The sequence below is a fragment of the Schistocerca nitens genome, chromosome 6 (genome assembly GCF_023898315.1).
Source record: "Schistocerca nitens isolate TAMUIC-IGC-003100 chromosome 6, iqSchNite1.1, whole genome shotgun sequence".
In the NCBI taxonomy this organism is placed as follows: Eukaryota; Metazoa; Arthropoda; class Insecta; order Orthoptera; family Acrididae; genus Schistocerca; species Schistocerca nitens.
The window spans coordinates 243,694,145-243,707,171 of NC_064619.1; the positions used below are offsets into that span (position 1 = coordinate 243,694,145).

At 39.2% G+C, this 13,027-nt stretch overlaps 1 protein-coding gene across 3 annotated transcripts in view; it reads left to right on the forward strand.

The window, feature by feature from the left end:
* The window catches only part of LOC126263010 (EH domain-binding protein 1), a 206,933-nt gene that overhangs the window by 127,085 nt on the left and 66,821 nt on the right, over window positions 1–13,027 (forward strand). For all 3 annotated transcript variants that reach the window (XM_049959974.1, XM_049959975.1, XM_049959976.1), the window contains exon 12: window positions 10,384–10,475. In XM_049959974.1, coding sequence (XP_049815931.1) covers window positions 10,384–10,475 — 92 coding nt within the window. The remainder of the gene's footprint in view (window positions 1–10,383; window positions 10,476–13,027) is intronic.

The window sequence follows — 13,027 nt, forward strand, 5'->3', positions numbered from 1 at the left end:
CATTTTACTTTTTATCAGTCATAGAAATGTTTCCATTGCGTATTTTGGGCACCTTTCTCCACAAGGAAGTCCTTTTTCTTAGCTCACATTCTTTCTGTTGATTAGGATTAACATATAGTCACTTTTAAGTGTTTTTTCGCTTATTGATCTAAGGTTATGACATGGGCACTTATGACCTTAGTTGTTTTTGCAGAAAAAAAACTTAATAGCCACAGAAGTGGTATGATTGGGTCACACAAACCTCTTGTATTATGCCAAGAGTGTAGTGGTCGAACATGACATTACTGAAATTGGGACGATATACCTCATAGCCACCCACTGAAACAGATGATGTCGTGGGACCACTTTTAAGGTTTGCCTTATTATTTTGCTATTCCCTTATAAAAATACATGTATGTCAACTTATTTTCTCTTGTGTTCTATGAGACCAGATCTGTCTGCTCTTCTTTTTAATTTCATCAATTCAGACACTAGAGTTAAAACATTTTCTCTTACTTTACTATGGAATCAAGTGCCCTTTGGGTAGCTTCATTTAGCTCTTTACATAATTCCTTTTGAGTAGATTGGCTCTTACTTATCCTGGTTTACCTTTATTATCTTAGGTTTGTTCACAAGGGACATGCTTCCCCATTGCATTTTATTTCTTGAGAAGATAACTTACTTATTCAAATCACCACTTGTGGTATAAGGCACATTTATTGTCATCCTCCCCTCCCCCCCCCCCCCCAAAGAGCTTCATGTGAGTATATTATATTAATGTGGACTTTCTATCTCAAATATCAGATAGTGATTAACTCTGTTCAAAAACATTCATCCATTCGCAGTTTTCATATAATTTGATTTGCTTCACCTAGTTTGAATGGGAGAGGGTAGTTCTGTCTTCAAATAGAGTCCTGTACCTGATTCTGTTATCAGATACAGCCTCACAGATTTGTTGTTAATATCAAACGCAGTGAATCTTGTAAAAAAAAAAAAAAAAAAAAAAAAAGAGTCAACATTAACTCAAGGCAGAAGCTGAAGTTCTCTCTTCTAAACTAGTTTGAGTAATTACCATGGATTCTTAATATTAAGCGATGTTTATTCATTTTTCTTGTGCTTCGACTGAATTTCTAGTTTTTGATATCAAAGTCAATGTGATTCTGTATACTCAAGAGGGGAGCTTTTGTGGCTAGTGTGTTTACCCTGTGCTGTGATTCCCTCTGAAACATTCGTATATTCAGTATTTTGTGTGATGAAGGCAGTGGTGTTACCAGCCTACCTACAGTAGAGAAAGTTTGTACCTCTATTTTCTCAGCTTGGTGCAGAAAGTAAAGGTAGGAGATGTAATGCGAAGTGGTGATGGTGTTGTTGTCTTCAGTCCAAAGACTGGTTTGATGCATCTCTCCATGCTATTCTATCCTGTACAAGCCTCATCATCTCCGAGTAACTACTGCAACCTACATCCTTTTGAATCTGCATAGCGTATTCATCTCTTGGTTTCCCTCTGTGATTTTTACCCTCCATGCTTCCCTGCAATACTAAATTGGTGATCCCTTGATGCCTCAGAATGTGTCCTACCAATCAGTCCCTTCTTCTAGTCAGGTTGTGCCACAAATTCCTCTTCTGCCCAATTCTACTCAGTACCTCCTCATTAGTTACGTGATCTACCCATCTAACCTTCACCATTCTTCTGTAGCACAAAATTTCAAAAGCTTCTGTTCTCTCCTTGTTTAAACTGATTATTGTCCATGTCTCACGTCCATACTTCACTACACTTCATACAAATACTTTCAGAAAAGACTTGCAGATACTTAAATCTATAGTCGATGTTAGCAAATTTCTCTTCTTCAGAAACGCTTTCCTTGCCATCACCAGTCTACCTACATTTTGTATCCTTTCTACTTCGACCATAATCAGTTATTTTGCTGCCCAAATAGCAAACTCATCTGCTACTTTAACTGTCTCATTTCCTAATCTGATTCCCTCAGCATCATTATCCTCGTTTTTCTTTTGTTAATGTCCATCTTATATCCTCCTTTCAAGACACTGTCCATTCCATTCAGCTATTCTTCCATGTCCTTTGCTATCTCTGACAGAATTACAATGGCATTGCCAAACCTAAAAGTTTTTGTTTCTTCTCCCTGGATTTTAATTGCTATTCCAGATTGTTTTTTAGTTTCCTATACTTCTTGTTCAACGTACAGATTGAATAACATCAGGGATAAGAAACTTCCTGGCAGATTAAAACAGTGTGCCCGACCGAGACTCGAACTCGGGACCTTTGCCTTTCGCGGGCAAGTGCTCTACCAACTGAGCTACTGAAGCACAACTCACGCCCAGTACTCACAGCTTTACTTCTGCCAGTACCTCGTCTCCTACCTTCCAAACTTTACAGAAGCTCACCTGCGAACCTTGGTTCCGAGTTCGAGTCTTGGTCAGGCACACAGTTTTAATCTGCCAGGAAGTTTCATATCAGCGCACACTCCGCTGCAGAGTGAAAATCTCATTCTGGGAACATCAGGGATAGGTTACAACTCTCTCACTCCCTTTTAACCATTGCTTCCCTCTTGTGCCCCTTGACTCTTGTAACTGCCATCTGGTTTCTGTGCAAATAATAAATAGCCTTTCACTCCCTGTATTTTACCCCTTGCACCTTTAGAATTTGAAAGAGAGTATTCCAGTCAACATTGTCAAAGGCTTTTTGTAAGTCTACAAATGCTATAAATGTAGGTTTACCTTTCCTTAACCTAGCTTCTAAAATAAGTTGTAGGGTCAGTATTTTCTCGTGTGTTCCTACATTTGTACGGAATCCAAACTGATCTTCCCAGAGGTCGGCTTCTACTAGTTTTTTTGTTTGTCGATGAAGAATTTGTGTCAGTATTTTGCAACTGTGACTTATTCAAGTGATAGTTCGGTGATTTTTACACCTGTCATCACCTGCTTTCTTTGGAATTGAAATTATTATATTCTTCTTGAAGTCTGAGGGTATTTTGCTTGTCTCTTACATCTTGCTGACAAGATCGAAGAGATTTGTCATGGCTGGCTCTCCCAAGGCTATCAGTACTTCTAACAGGATGTTGTCTACTTCCCGTTAGAACTACTTTCCCCACCCCCCCACCCCCCTCCCTCTCTCCCCCATACAATAGACCTTGCCGTTGGTGGGGAGACGTCCGTGCCTCAGCGATACAGATAGCCGTACCGTAGGTGCAACCACAACAGAGGGGTATCTGTTGAGAGGCCAGACAAACGTATGGTTCCTGAAGAGGGGCAGCAGCCTTTTCAGTAGTTGCAGGGGCAACAGTCTGGATGATTGACTGATCTGGCCTTGTAACACTAACCAAAACGGCCTTGCTGTGCTGGTGCTGCGAATGGCTGAAAGCAAGGGGAAACTACGGCCGTAATTTTTCCCGAGGGCATGCAGCTGTACTGTATGGATAAATGATGATAGCGTACTCTTGGGTAAAATATTCCGGAGGTAAAATAGTCCCCCATTCGGATCTCCGGGCAAGGACTACTCAAGAGAACGTCGTTATCAGGAGAAAGAAAACTGGCGTTCTACGGATCGGAGAGTGGAATGTCAGATCCCTTAATCGGGCAGGTAGATTAGAAAATTTAAAAATGGATATGGATAGGTTAAAGTTAGATATCGTGGGAATTAGTGAAGTTCGGTGGCAGGAGGAACAAGATTTGTGGTCAGGTGAATACAGGGTTATAAATACAAAATCAAATAGGGGAAATGCAGGAGTAGGTTTAATAATGAATAAAAATATAGGAGTGTGGGTAAGCTACTACAAGCAGCATAGTGAACGCATTATTGTGGACAAGATAGACACGAACCCCATGCCTACTACAGTAGTACAAGTCTATATGCCAACTAGCTCTGCAGATGATGAAGAAATTGATGAAATGTATGATGAGATAAAAGAAATTATTCAGATAGTGAAGGGAGACGAAAATTTAAGGGAACAATTGACAGAAATGGGGAAAGAAATACAGTAGGAGAAGAATGGCTAGCTTTGAGGGATGAAGTAGTGAAGGCAGCAGAGGATCAAGTAGGTAAAAAGATGAGGGCTAGTAGAAATCCTTGGGTGACAGCAGAAATACTGAATTTAATTGATGAAAGGAGAAAATATAAAAATGGAGTTAATGAAGCAGGCAAAAAGGAATACAAACATCTCAAAAATGAGATCAACAGGAAGTGCAAAATGGCTAAGCAGGGATGGCTAGAGGACAAATGTAAGGGTGTAGAGGCTTATCTCACTAGGGGTAAGATAGATACTGCCTACAGGAAAATTAAAGAGACCTTTGGAGAAAAGAGAACCACTTGTATAAATATCAAGAGCTCAGATGGAAACCCAGTTCTAAGCAAAGATGGGAAAGCAGAAAGGTGGAAGGAGTATATAGAGGGACTATACAAGGGTGATGTACTTGAGGGCAATGTTGTAGAAAGGGAAGAGGATGTAGATGAAGATGAAATGGGAGATACGATACTGCGTGAAGAGTTTGATAGAGCACTGAAACACCGAAGTCAAAACAAGGCCCCGGGAGTAGACAACGTTCCATTAGAACTACTGACAGCCTTGGGAGAGCAAAATGTATGAGACAGGCGAAATACCCTCAGACTTCAAGAAGAATATAATAATTTGAATCCCAAAGAAAGCAGGCGTTGACTGATGTGAAAATTACCGAACTATCAATTTAATAAGTCACGGCTGCAAAATACTAATGCGAATTCTTTACAGATGAATGGAAAAACTAGTAGAAGCTGACCTCGGGGAAGATCATTTTGGATTCCGTAGAAATATGGGAACACGTGAGGCCATACTGACCCTACGACTTATTTTAGAAGCTAGATTAAGAAAAGGCAAAGCTACATTTCTAGCATTTGTAGACTTCGAGAAAGCTTTTGACAATGTTGACTGGAATACTCTCTTTCAAATTCTGAAGGTGGCAGGGGTAAAATGCAGGGAGAGAAAGGCTATTTACAATTTGTACAGAAACCAGATGGCAGTTATAAAACTCGAGGGGCATGAAAGGGAAGCAGTGGTTGGGAAGGGAGTGAGACAGGGTTGTAGCCTGTCCCCGATGTTATTCAATCTGTATATTGAGCAAGCAGTAAAGGAAACAAAAGAAAAATTCGGAGTAGGTATTAAAATCCATGGAGAAGAAATAAAAACTTTGAGGTTTGCTGATGATATTGTAATTCTGTCAGAGACAGCAAAGGACATGGAAGAGCATTTGAACGCAATGGACAGTGTCTTGAAGGGAGGATATAAGATGAACATCAACAAAAGCAAAACAAGGATAATGGAATGTAGTCAAATTAAGTCGGCTGATGCTGAGGGTATTAGATTAGGAAATGAGACTCTTAAAGTAGTAAAAGAGTTTTGCTGTTTGGGGAGTAAAATAACTGATGATGGTCGAAGTAGAGAGGATATAAGATGTGCAATTGCAAGGAAAGCGTTTCTTAAGAAGAAAAATTTGTTAACATCGAGTATAGATTTAAATGTCAGGAAGTCGTTTCTGAAAGTATTTGTATGGAGTGTAGCCATGTATGGATGTGAAACATGGACGATAAATAGCTTGGACAAGAAGAGAATAGAAGCTTTCGAAATGTGGTGCAACAGAAGAATACTGAAGATAAGGTGGGTAGATCACATAAATAATGAGGAGGTATTGAACAGGGTTGGGGAGAAGAGGAGTTTGTGGCACAACTTGACTAGAAGAAGGGATCAGTTGGTAGGACATGTTCTGAGGCATCAAGGGATCACCAATTTAGTATTTGAGGGCAACGTGGAGGGTAAAAACCGTAGAGGGAGACCAAGAGATGAATACACTAAGCAGATTCAGAAGGATGTAGGCTGTAGTAGGTACTGGGAGATGAAGAAGCTTGCACAGGATAGGGTAGCATGGAGAGCTGCATCAAAGCAGTCTCAGGACTGAAGACCATAACAACAACAATGTTATCTACTTCTTGGATCTTGTTTCTACTTAGGTCTTTCAGTGCTCTTTAAAATTCTTAATGCCGTATCGTGTCTCCCATCTCATTTTCATCTATGTCCTCTTCCATTTCCGTAATATTGCCTTCAAGCACATCGCTCTTGTATAGATCCTCGACATACTCCTTCCACCTTTCAGCTTTCCCTTCTTTGCTTAGGTCTGATTTACCACCTGAGCTGTTGGTATGCATACAGGTGGTTCTCTTTTCTCCAATGGTCTCTCTGATTTTTCTGTAGCCAGCATCTTTCATACCTCTAGTGATACATGCTTCTACATGCTTACATTTGTCCTCTAGCCATTCCCGCTTAGCTGTTTCGCACTTTCTATCAGTCTAATTTTTTAGACATTTGTATTCCTTTTTGCCTGATTATTTACTGCATTTTTATGTTTTCTACTTTCATCAATTAAATTTAATATCTCTTGTGTTACCTTAGGATTTCTAATAGCCTTAGTCTTTTTACCTACTTGATCCTCTGCTGCCTTCACTATTTCATCTCTGGAAGATACCCATTCTTCATCTATTGTATTTCTTTCCCACGTTCTTGTCAATCGTTCCCTAATGCTATCTCTGAAACACTCTAAAACCTCTGGTTCATTCAGTTTATCCAGGTCTCATCTCTTCCCATTCCCATGTTTTTGCAGTTTCTTCAGTTTTAAACTACATTCCATAACCAATAGATTTGTGGTCAGAGTCCACGTCTGCCCATGGAAATGTGATACAATTTAAAACCTGGTTCCTAAATCTCTGTCTTACCATTATATAATCAATTTGAAACCTTCTGGTGTCTCCAGGTCTCTTCCACGTAGACAGCCTTCTTTCATGATTCTTAAAACAAGTGTTAGCGCTGATTAAGTTGTACTCTGCAAAATTCTACCAGATGGCTATCTCTTTCATTCTTTACCCCCAGTCCATATTAGTCTACTGCTTTTCCTGCTCTTCCTTTCCATACTATCGAATTCCAGTCCCCCATGATTATTAAATTTTTGTCTCCCTTAACTATTTAAATAATTTCTTTTCTCTCACCATACATTTCTTCAATCTCTTCATCTGCAGAGCTGGTTGACATATAAACTTGTACTACTGTGGTAGGCACGTGCTTCGTGTCCGTCTTGGCTACAATAATGCATTCACTATGCTGTTCATAATAGCTTATCTGCGTTCCTACTTTTTTTTAAAAAAGCTACTTCTGCATTACCCTTATTTGATTTTGTATTTGCAACACTGTATCCACATGACCAGCTGTTTGTATTGGCTTCGGACTTCACTATATCTAACCTTAGCCTAACCATTTCCCTTTTTAAATTTTCAAACCTACCAGCCCGATTAAGGGATCTGACATTCCACGCTCCAATCTGTAGAACATCAGTCCCCCCCCCATCCTGGTAAGATGTCCTCGTGAGTAGTCCCCACCCGGAGATCCGAATGGGGGACTAACAGTAAAGCTGCATGCCCTTTAGAAAAATTACAGCTGTAGTTTCCCCTTGCTTTTCAGCCGTTTGCAGTACCAGCACAGCAATGCTGTTTCGGTGGATGTTACCATGCCAGTTCAGTCAGTCATCCAGGCTGTTGCCCCTGTAGCTACAGAGAAGGCTGCTGCCCCCTTCAGGAACCACATATTTGTCTGGCCTCTTAACAGATACCCCTCCGTTGTGGTTGCACCTATGCTACAGCTATCCGCATCAGTGAGGCGCACAAACCTCCCCATCAAGGGCAAGGTCCATGGTTCATGAGGGGGGGGAGTGGAGAGGGGGAGAGATCTATGAAGCACAGTGTAACAACATGCATGCAATAGCTCCACTTGAGAAGCATACTCTGACACTTGATTACTTACTTAGGCGAGAGGGTTCATGAGTGTGTGGTGCTTGCAGTCTGCGAAATAAAGCACACCGTGCTCTTAATTGAATGTATTACTGCAATTGCAGGTTAACGCATTTCGGTGTCTTAGTTTGTGTGTTAATAAGCTCCTTAATGTCCTCATGTAAGAAACTAACTTTGCTCACTATATCCACATTATTTAGCAGCTCAAATTCTGGTTCAAAGGTATCACTGTTGAACCACTCGCCAAATTTTGTCATCATCTATGTCTTCCCAACAAGAAATTTGTTTCGCAAGATTGGCAAGTTGAGTAGCAGTATCATCATGTTCATCACCACTATAGCATTGAAAGCCTATTGCTGTAGATGATGTTGCAATTTTTTCCATGAGTTAACTGTTATTGTTGCCTTCAGGTTGTCACAGGCCTTACAAATACTGCAGGTTGCATCAGGAATATATAAGGATTTCCAGAAACTGAGGACGTCTAAAACATTCTTGCACAAGCTTTTTCACTGTTCAGTGGGTATTGTATTTTCATTGTCACAATAACAGCATGGTTTATTTGCTGTGTGAGTGATGTGGAAGAGAACTCACAAAAATCATCTTTTCATACAAAAAAAGAACGTTCTCTGCAGGACAACAGCGGTAGAGTGTTGCTGCGATTGTCAATGGCTAGAAAAGTATGATCGGTTACCCATACCAGCTGGTGGTGTTTCAAAAGTATGCTTCTATTTCTTATCAACCTAGAAAAAGAAGGGAAGCATCCCAGAAGAAAATCTAAACCATTTTCTTTTACTAACAGTTTTCTATGAGTTAAAAGCTATCAATTCTTTGCTGCAAGTTAATTTATTAGATTGACAGACAGACAGAAAATCTGCCATGAACGTATCGGGATAGTCTCTACATTTACTTGAAAGTGAAATGTGAAAATAACGGAAAAAACATTTCAGTTACATCCAACAGTGTGATTGGGGATGGCATCATCTTCTGGTGGTAAAACATGAGTCACTTGTGTAATAATGTATTCTAAATGAAAATATTTATTCTGATTATAATAGAATACTTCAGCTTTCATTTCTTATTTCTTCAAAAATTTCCAGACTATACACAGGTAATCTGCAGACTGTGTAATTGGGAGCTTGCTGAGCGTCATAGGGGTTTCTAATACCTGCAGTTGCTCATTCGTTTACCTTACCTGCTGCTGCTACTACTGAAGTAGGCACATCTGGAAATGCACCCTAAAATTAGTTTGATCAATGTGCACAGTGTAGAAAATTACATCTAAATTGTTTCCTCTATGCATTCCATCACACTGTTGGTTTTACCAGTACCCTTGAAAAAGTGCTAAACATATTTCACTCCTCCTCCCCCCCCCCCTTTTTTTATTAGTTCTGGGATTTCGGCACACAATGAGAGAGTCCGAAGAATTTAATTGCAATATTTCTACAATTTATATTCATAAGTTATGAACTAGATTACAACTGTTAATTATAATTGTACATTTTCGTAATACCTGTATAAATTAGATTATTTAATACTGATTTGTAATACTTCTTGCTATAGGAAGAAACACAGAGAATATACCTTTTTCTTTTCCCCACCAGTCTTTGTTTCTTAAACTCAGTTTGTTTGAGTTTATAGAAAACTATGCAGTGAGAGTCCACTGATAGTGCTGATGATGATCACACAAATAGTTCTTTTCTGTACACAGAAACGCATTCTGTTGGGCCTAAAGCAAGAACAGTGTGTTGGGAGAATCTAGCAGCAATGTGACTTCTCTGACTTTGCCTCAGTCACCTTATATAAGGGGCAATCAAAAACTTTCCATTTGAGGGTGTTGCTGCAGCATATATGCAATGTAGCACAACTCTGATGTGGTTATGAAAGCACCAACATGTAGGCAGGGTTTTAGCATGGTGTTTGCGTTTTTCTGACGCACGTGTGGTAAATGTGGAAACATGAACTGTGGTGGTGTTATTGCCAAATGCGTCCAAACAAAGCTACTGTGCTGTTATTCTTTTCTTGGCTGCCAAATTACAAACATGGTGGGCATCCATCTGATAATGAAGAATGTGTATGGGGCATCATGTCTGTCAAAAACCACCATTGTGGAATGATACGTGACAAGTGGTGCTCCTGCTTCATGATGACACATTATTCTCTTATTGCTGAAGTTATGCCAACTCAAGAGGGAGATGCTTGAGCACCCACCCTATTGTCCTGATCTCTCCCTCGTGCAATTATCACGCCTTTGGTCCCTTAAAAAGAGCCTTGAAGGGTCTAGGATTTCAGTAGGCTAGGATGTGCAACAGGCAGTTGCACTTCTTCATGCAGCAGGACGCGAAGTTTTACTGATTGCCCCAATGCTCTCAGTAATTTTGCCCCTGACTGGCATATTGAGTCTGGACTGTAAGGCCTGTGAACAGAATGTTTTTGATCGCTCCTTATATAACAGAAATTAGCAAATCCTTTGTATAATATTACTAGGAGCCTTAGTTCATGTTTCAGTTTTATAGACTTGCATTGGTTCATGAGTTAAAATAATTGTAGCTGTTCTATATCTCTTTTTGTTCATTGTATGTTTACAGAGTAAATCTCCAGTAGCAAATACTCAGCGTCCAGTACTTATGACAAGGCGTCAACTGACTGATCCGTTTGCATCAGATGAAGAAGATGAGAGGTGAGATTATGCTATAAAGTAAACTATTACTAACTTACTATCTTGACCCTTCACAGAAGAGTATAAAATACAAAATTGTGAATCAGTGCTCATGGTTATGAATTACATTAATTTTGGATAAATATCCAAATGTTCATAATGCAAAGACTGACAAACTGTCGTAGGATTGACAGAAATAAATATTGCTCTAACCCCCACCCCTCCCCCTCAACCGCCCCCCCCCCCACCCCTCCACACACACACACACACACACACACACACACACACACACACACACACACACACACACACACACACACTTACTTTTACAAACTTACTTTCTTTAGTTTCGTAGATATACAAAATAGACACACAGATTCCACATTCCTGCCTTGTATCCCTCATTACAATATCAGTGGATTATATTATGGGAGAATAAGAATGAACATGTGTTTATTATTATTATTGTTATTATTATTATGCACATTATTATTATAATGCACAACAAAGGGTATTTTCAGAATTTTGTTTCTTCTCTCCCCCTCCCCAATTACTTTCATTTCCTCAGAATGGGTTCTTTTCCATTTGTTGGACCAAGATGTTCTAGTCTCCTTGAGTTTTTCTACCAGGCCAACTATCCAGTCATGAATTTTCTGCCCAAAAATTTTGTGTCATTTTGTGTAGTTGTGTTCAACAATGTGTCTAGTTCATCTGGTTAGTTCCATTCTTTTAATGTACCGTAAAATTTTAGCCTGTATTTTTTCTATATATACAAATAAATGTTTGTATACTTTTCAGTTTCATTATTTGCTGTAAATCTTGTATGTTCCTTCTTAGTATAATTTTAACTTAAAAAAAAAATTTTAGTCAGTTATTTTTCTCTCTCTCGTTTTGGATTTTTTAATTCCTCTGTTTCTGTTTAAAATTGGTATTTCAGTCTCATAAAGATATTCTGGTTTGATAACAGTGTTGTAGTGTCTCAGTTTTGCATATTTTGAGATGAATTTTATGTTATAGAATTCTTTTGTAAGTATTAAGGCTATTTCCATTTTGGGGCATGAATTTTGCAACTAATCAGTGGAAAAAACCAGGATGGAATAATGACAATATTATGGAAAGAATAGATTGCTACTAACCATATAGTGGAAATGTCGAGTGCAGACAGGTACAAGAAGAAGACCACTAAACGTTTGAGCTGAAAGACCATTTCTAAAGCGCGCGCACACACACACACACACACACACACACACACACACACACGGTAGCACAGCTCTCACACACAACTGCTGTTGAGGCCAGATTGAAAGCAACTGCGAATGGTGAGAGGAGCAATCTGGGTGGTGGTGGTGGTGGTGGTGGTGGTGGGTGGTGGTGGAGGAGGAGGAGGAGGAGGAGGAGGAGGGAGGAGGAGGTGGTGGTATAGCAGGTTAGGGTTGGAGGCCAGTAAAGTGGTGCTTGTGGGAGTGTATAGGAACATGTTGCGGCAGGATATGGCAGCTAGGTGCAGTCGAGAGGTTAGACTGATAATGTAGAATCCAACATTAACAGAACATAAAAATTGCATTGTGATCTAGTGATGTGGACTGTTCCAGGTAGGCCTCCAGAATGCATCTAGTGAGCAGGCAGCTGGACACTCACCTGGAACAATAAAACATAAATCCTTATACATAATCATTAAAAAAAACAGTGATTATCCCATTAGGCAACACCTCACTTGTTTGAAATACAGGCTCATAGGGTTGATCCCTCACAATAACAGGAGAATCCCTCTGTACTCTGATGATCAGAGCTTAGTGTATGAATAGGTAATTTCCTTCTTCAGATACAGAGATTTTAAGGTTACTGACCTGTTTATTCAATGCCTCAGTAGTCTTCCAAATCTCCTTTTTCCCTTGCCGATGACTAAATAAGTGCTTTGAGTTGTTATCAGGGCTCTTAACACCAGGTCAGCACCTCATATATAAGCTCCGTTTAGCCTAATACAATTCTACAGGACTGACTTTGTGCATATTGTTTTTATGTAGATGCATGTGGAGCGAAGCTTTTGCAAAAAATACAAATGACTCATAGTTATACACTCAATAATAATCTAAAAGGCATGAAAAATAGGTAACCGATATATGTGTTAGAGAAGGTTGTTTTTCTGATTAACGATAAACTATATGGTCGAAAAATGGCAAAAACTGCTAGTACTGCTTCATTGTGCATAATGTTGAGAGTGCAATTCAATCATCAAAGGCCGCGGAAAATTTTCTGGAAACTTGTAATTTCTAATTAGAATATTTTGTAAACTAACGTGTTATTTTAGTGCGATTGTACATTTTCATATTCCGAAACATCAGGGGAACAAAACTATTACATTGAATTTTGGAAAGAATAGGATTTATAGATTCTAAAATTCTAGATTGTGATAACCTCGTATGAGAATAGCTTCTGAAAAATGACAATATTATGAAAAGAATAGTTGTTATTCACCATATAGTGTAGATGGTAAGTAGAAAATATTGTGTTTCATAATATTGGCATTATTCCATCCTGGATTTTCCATTGTTTAACTTCTGAAAGATTATGAT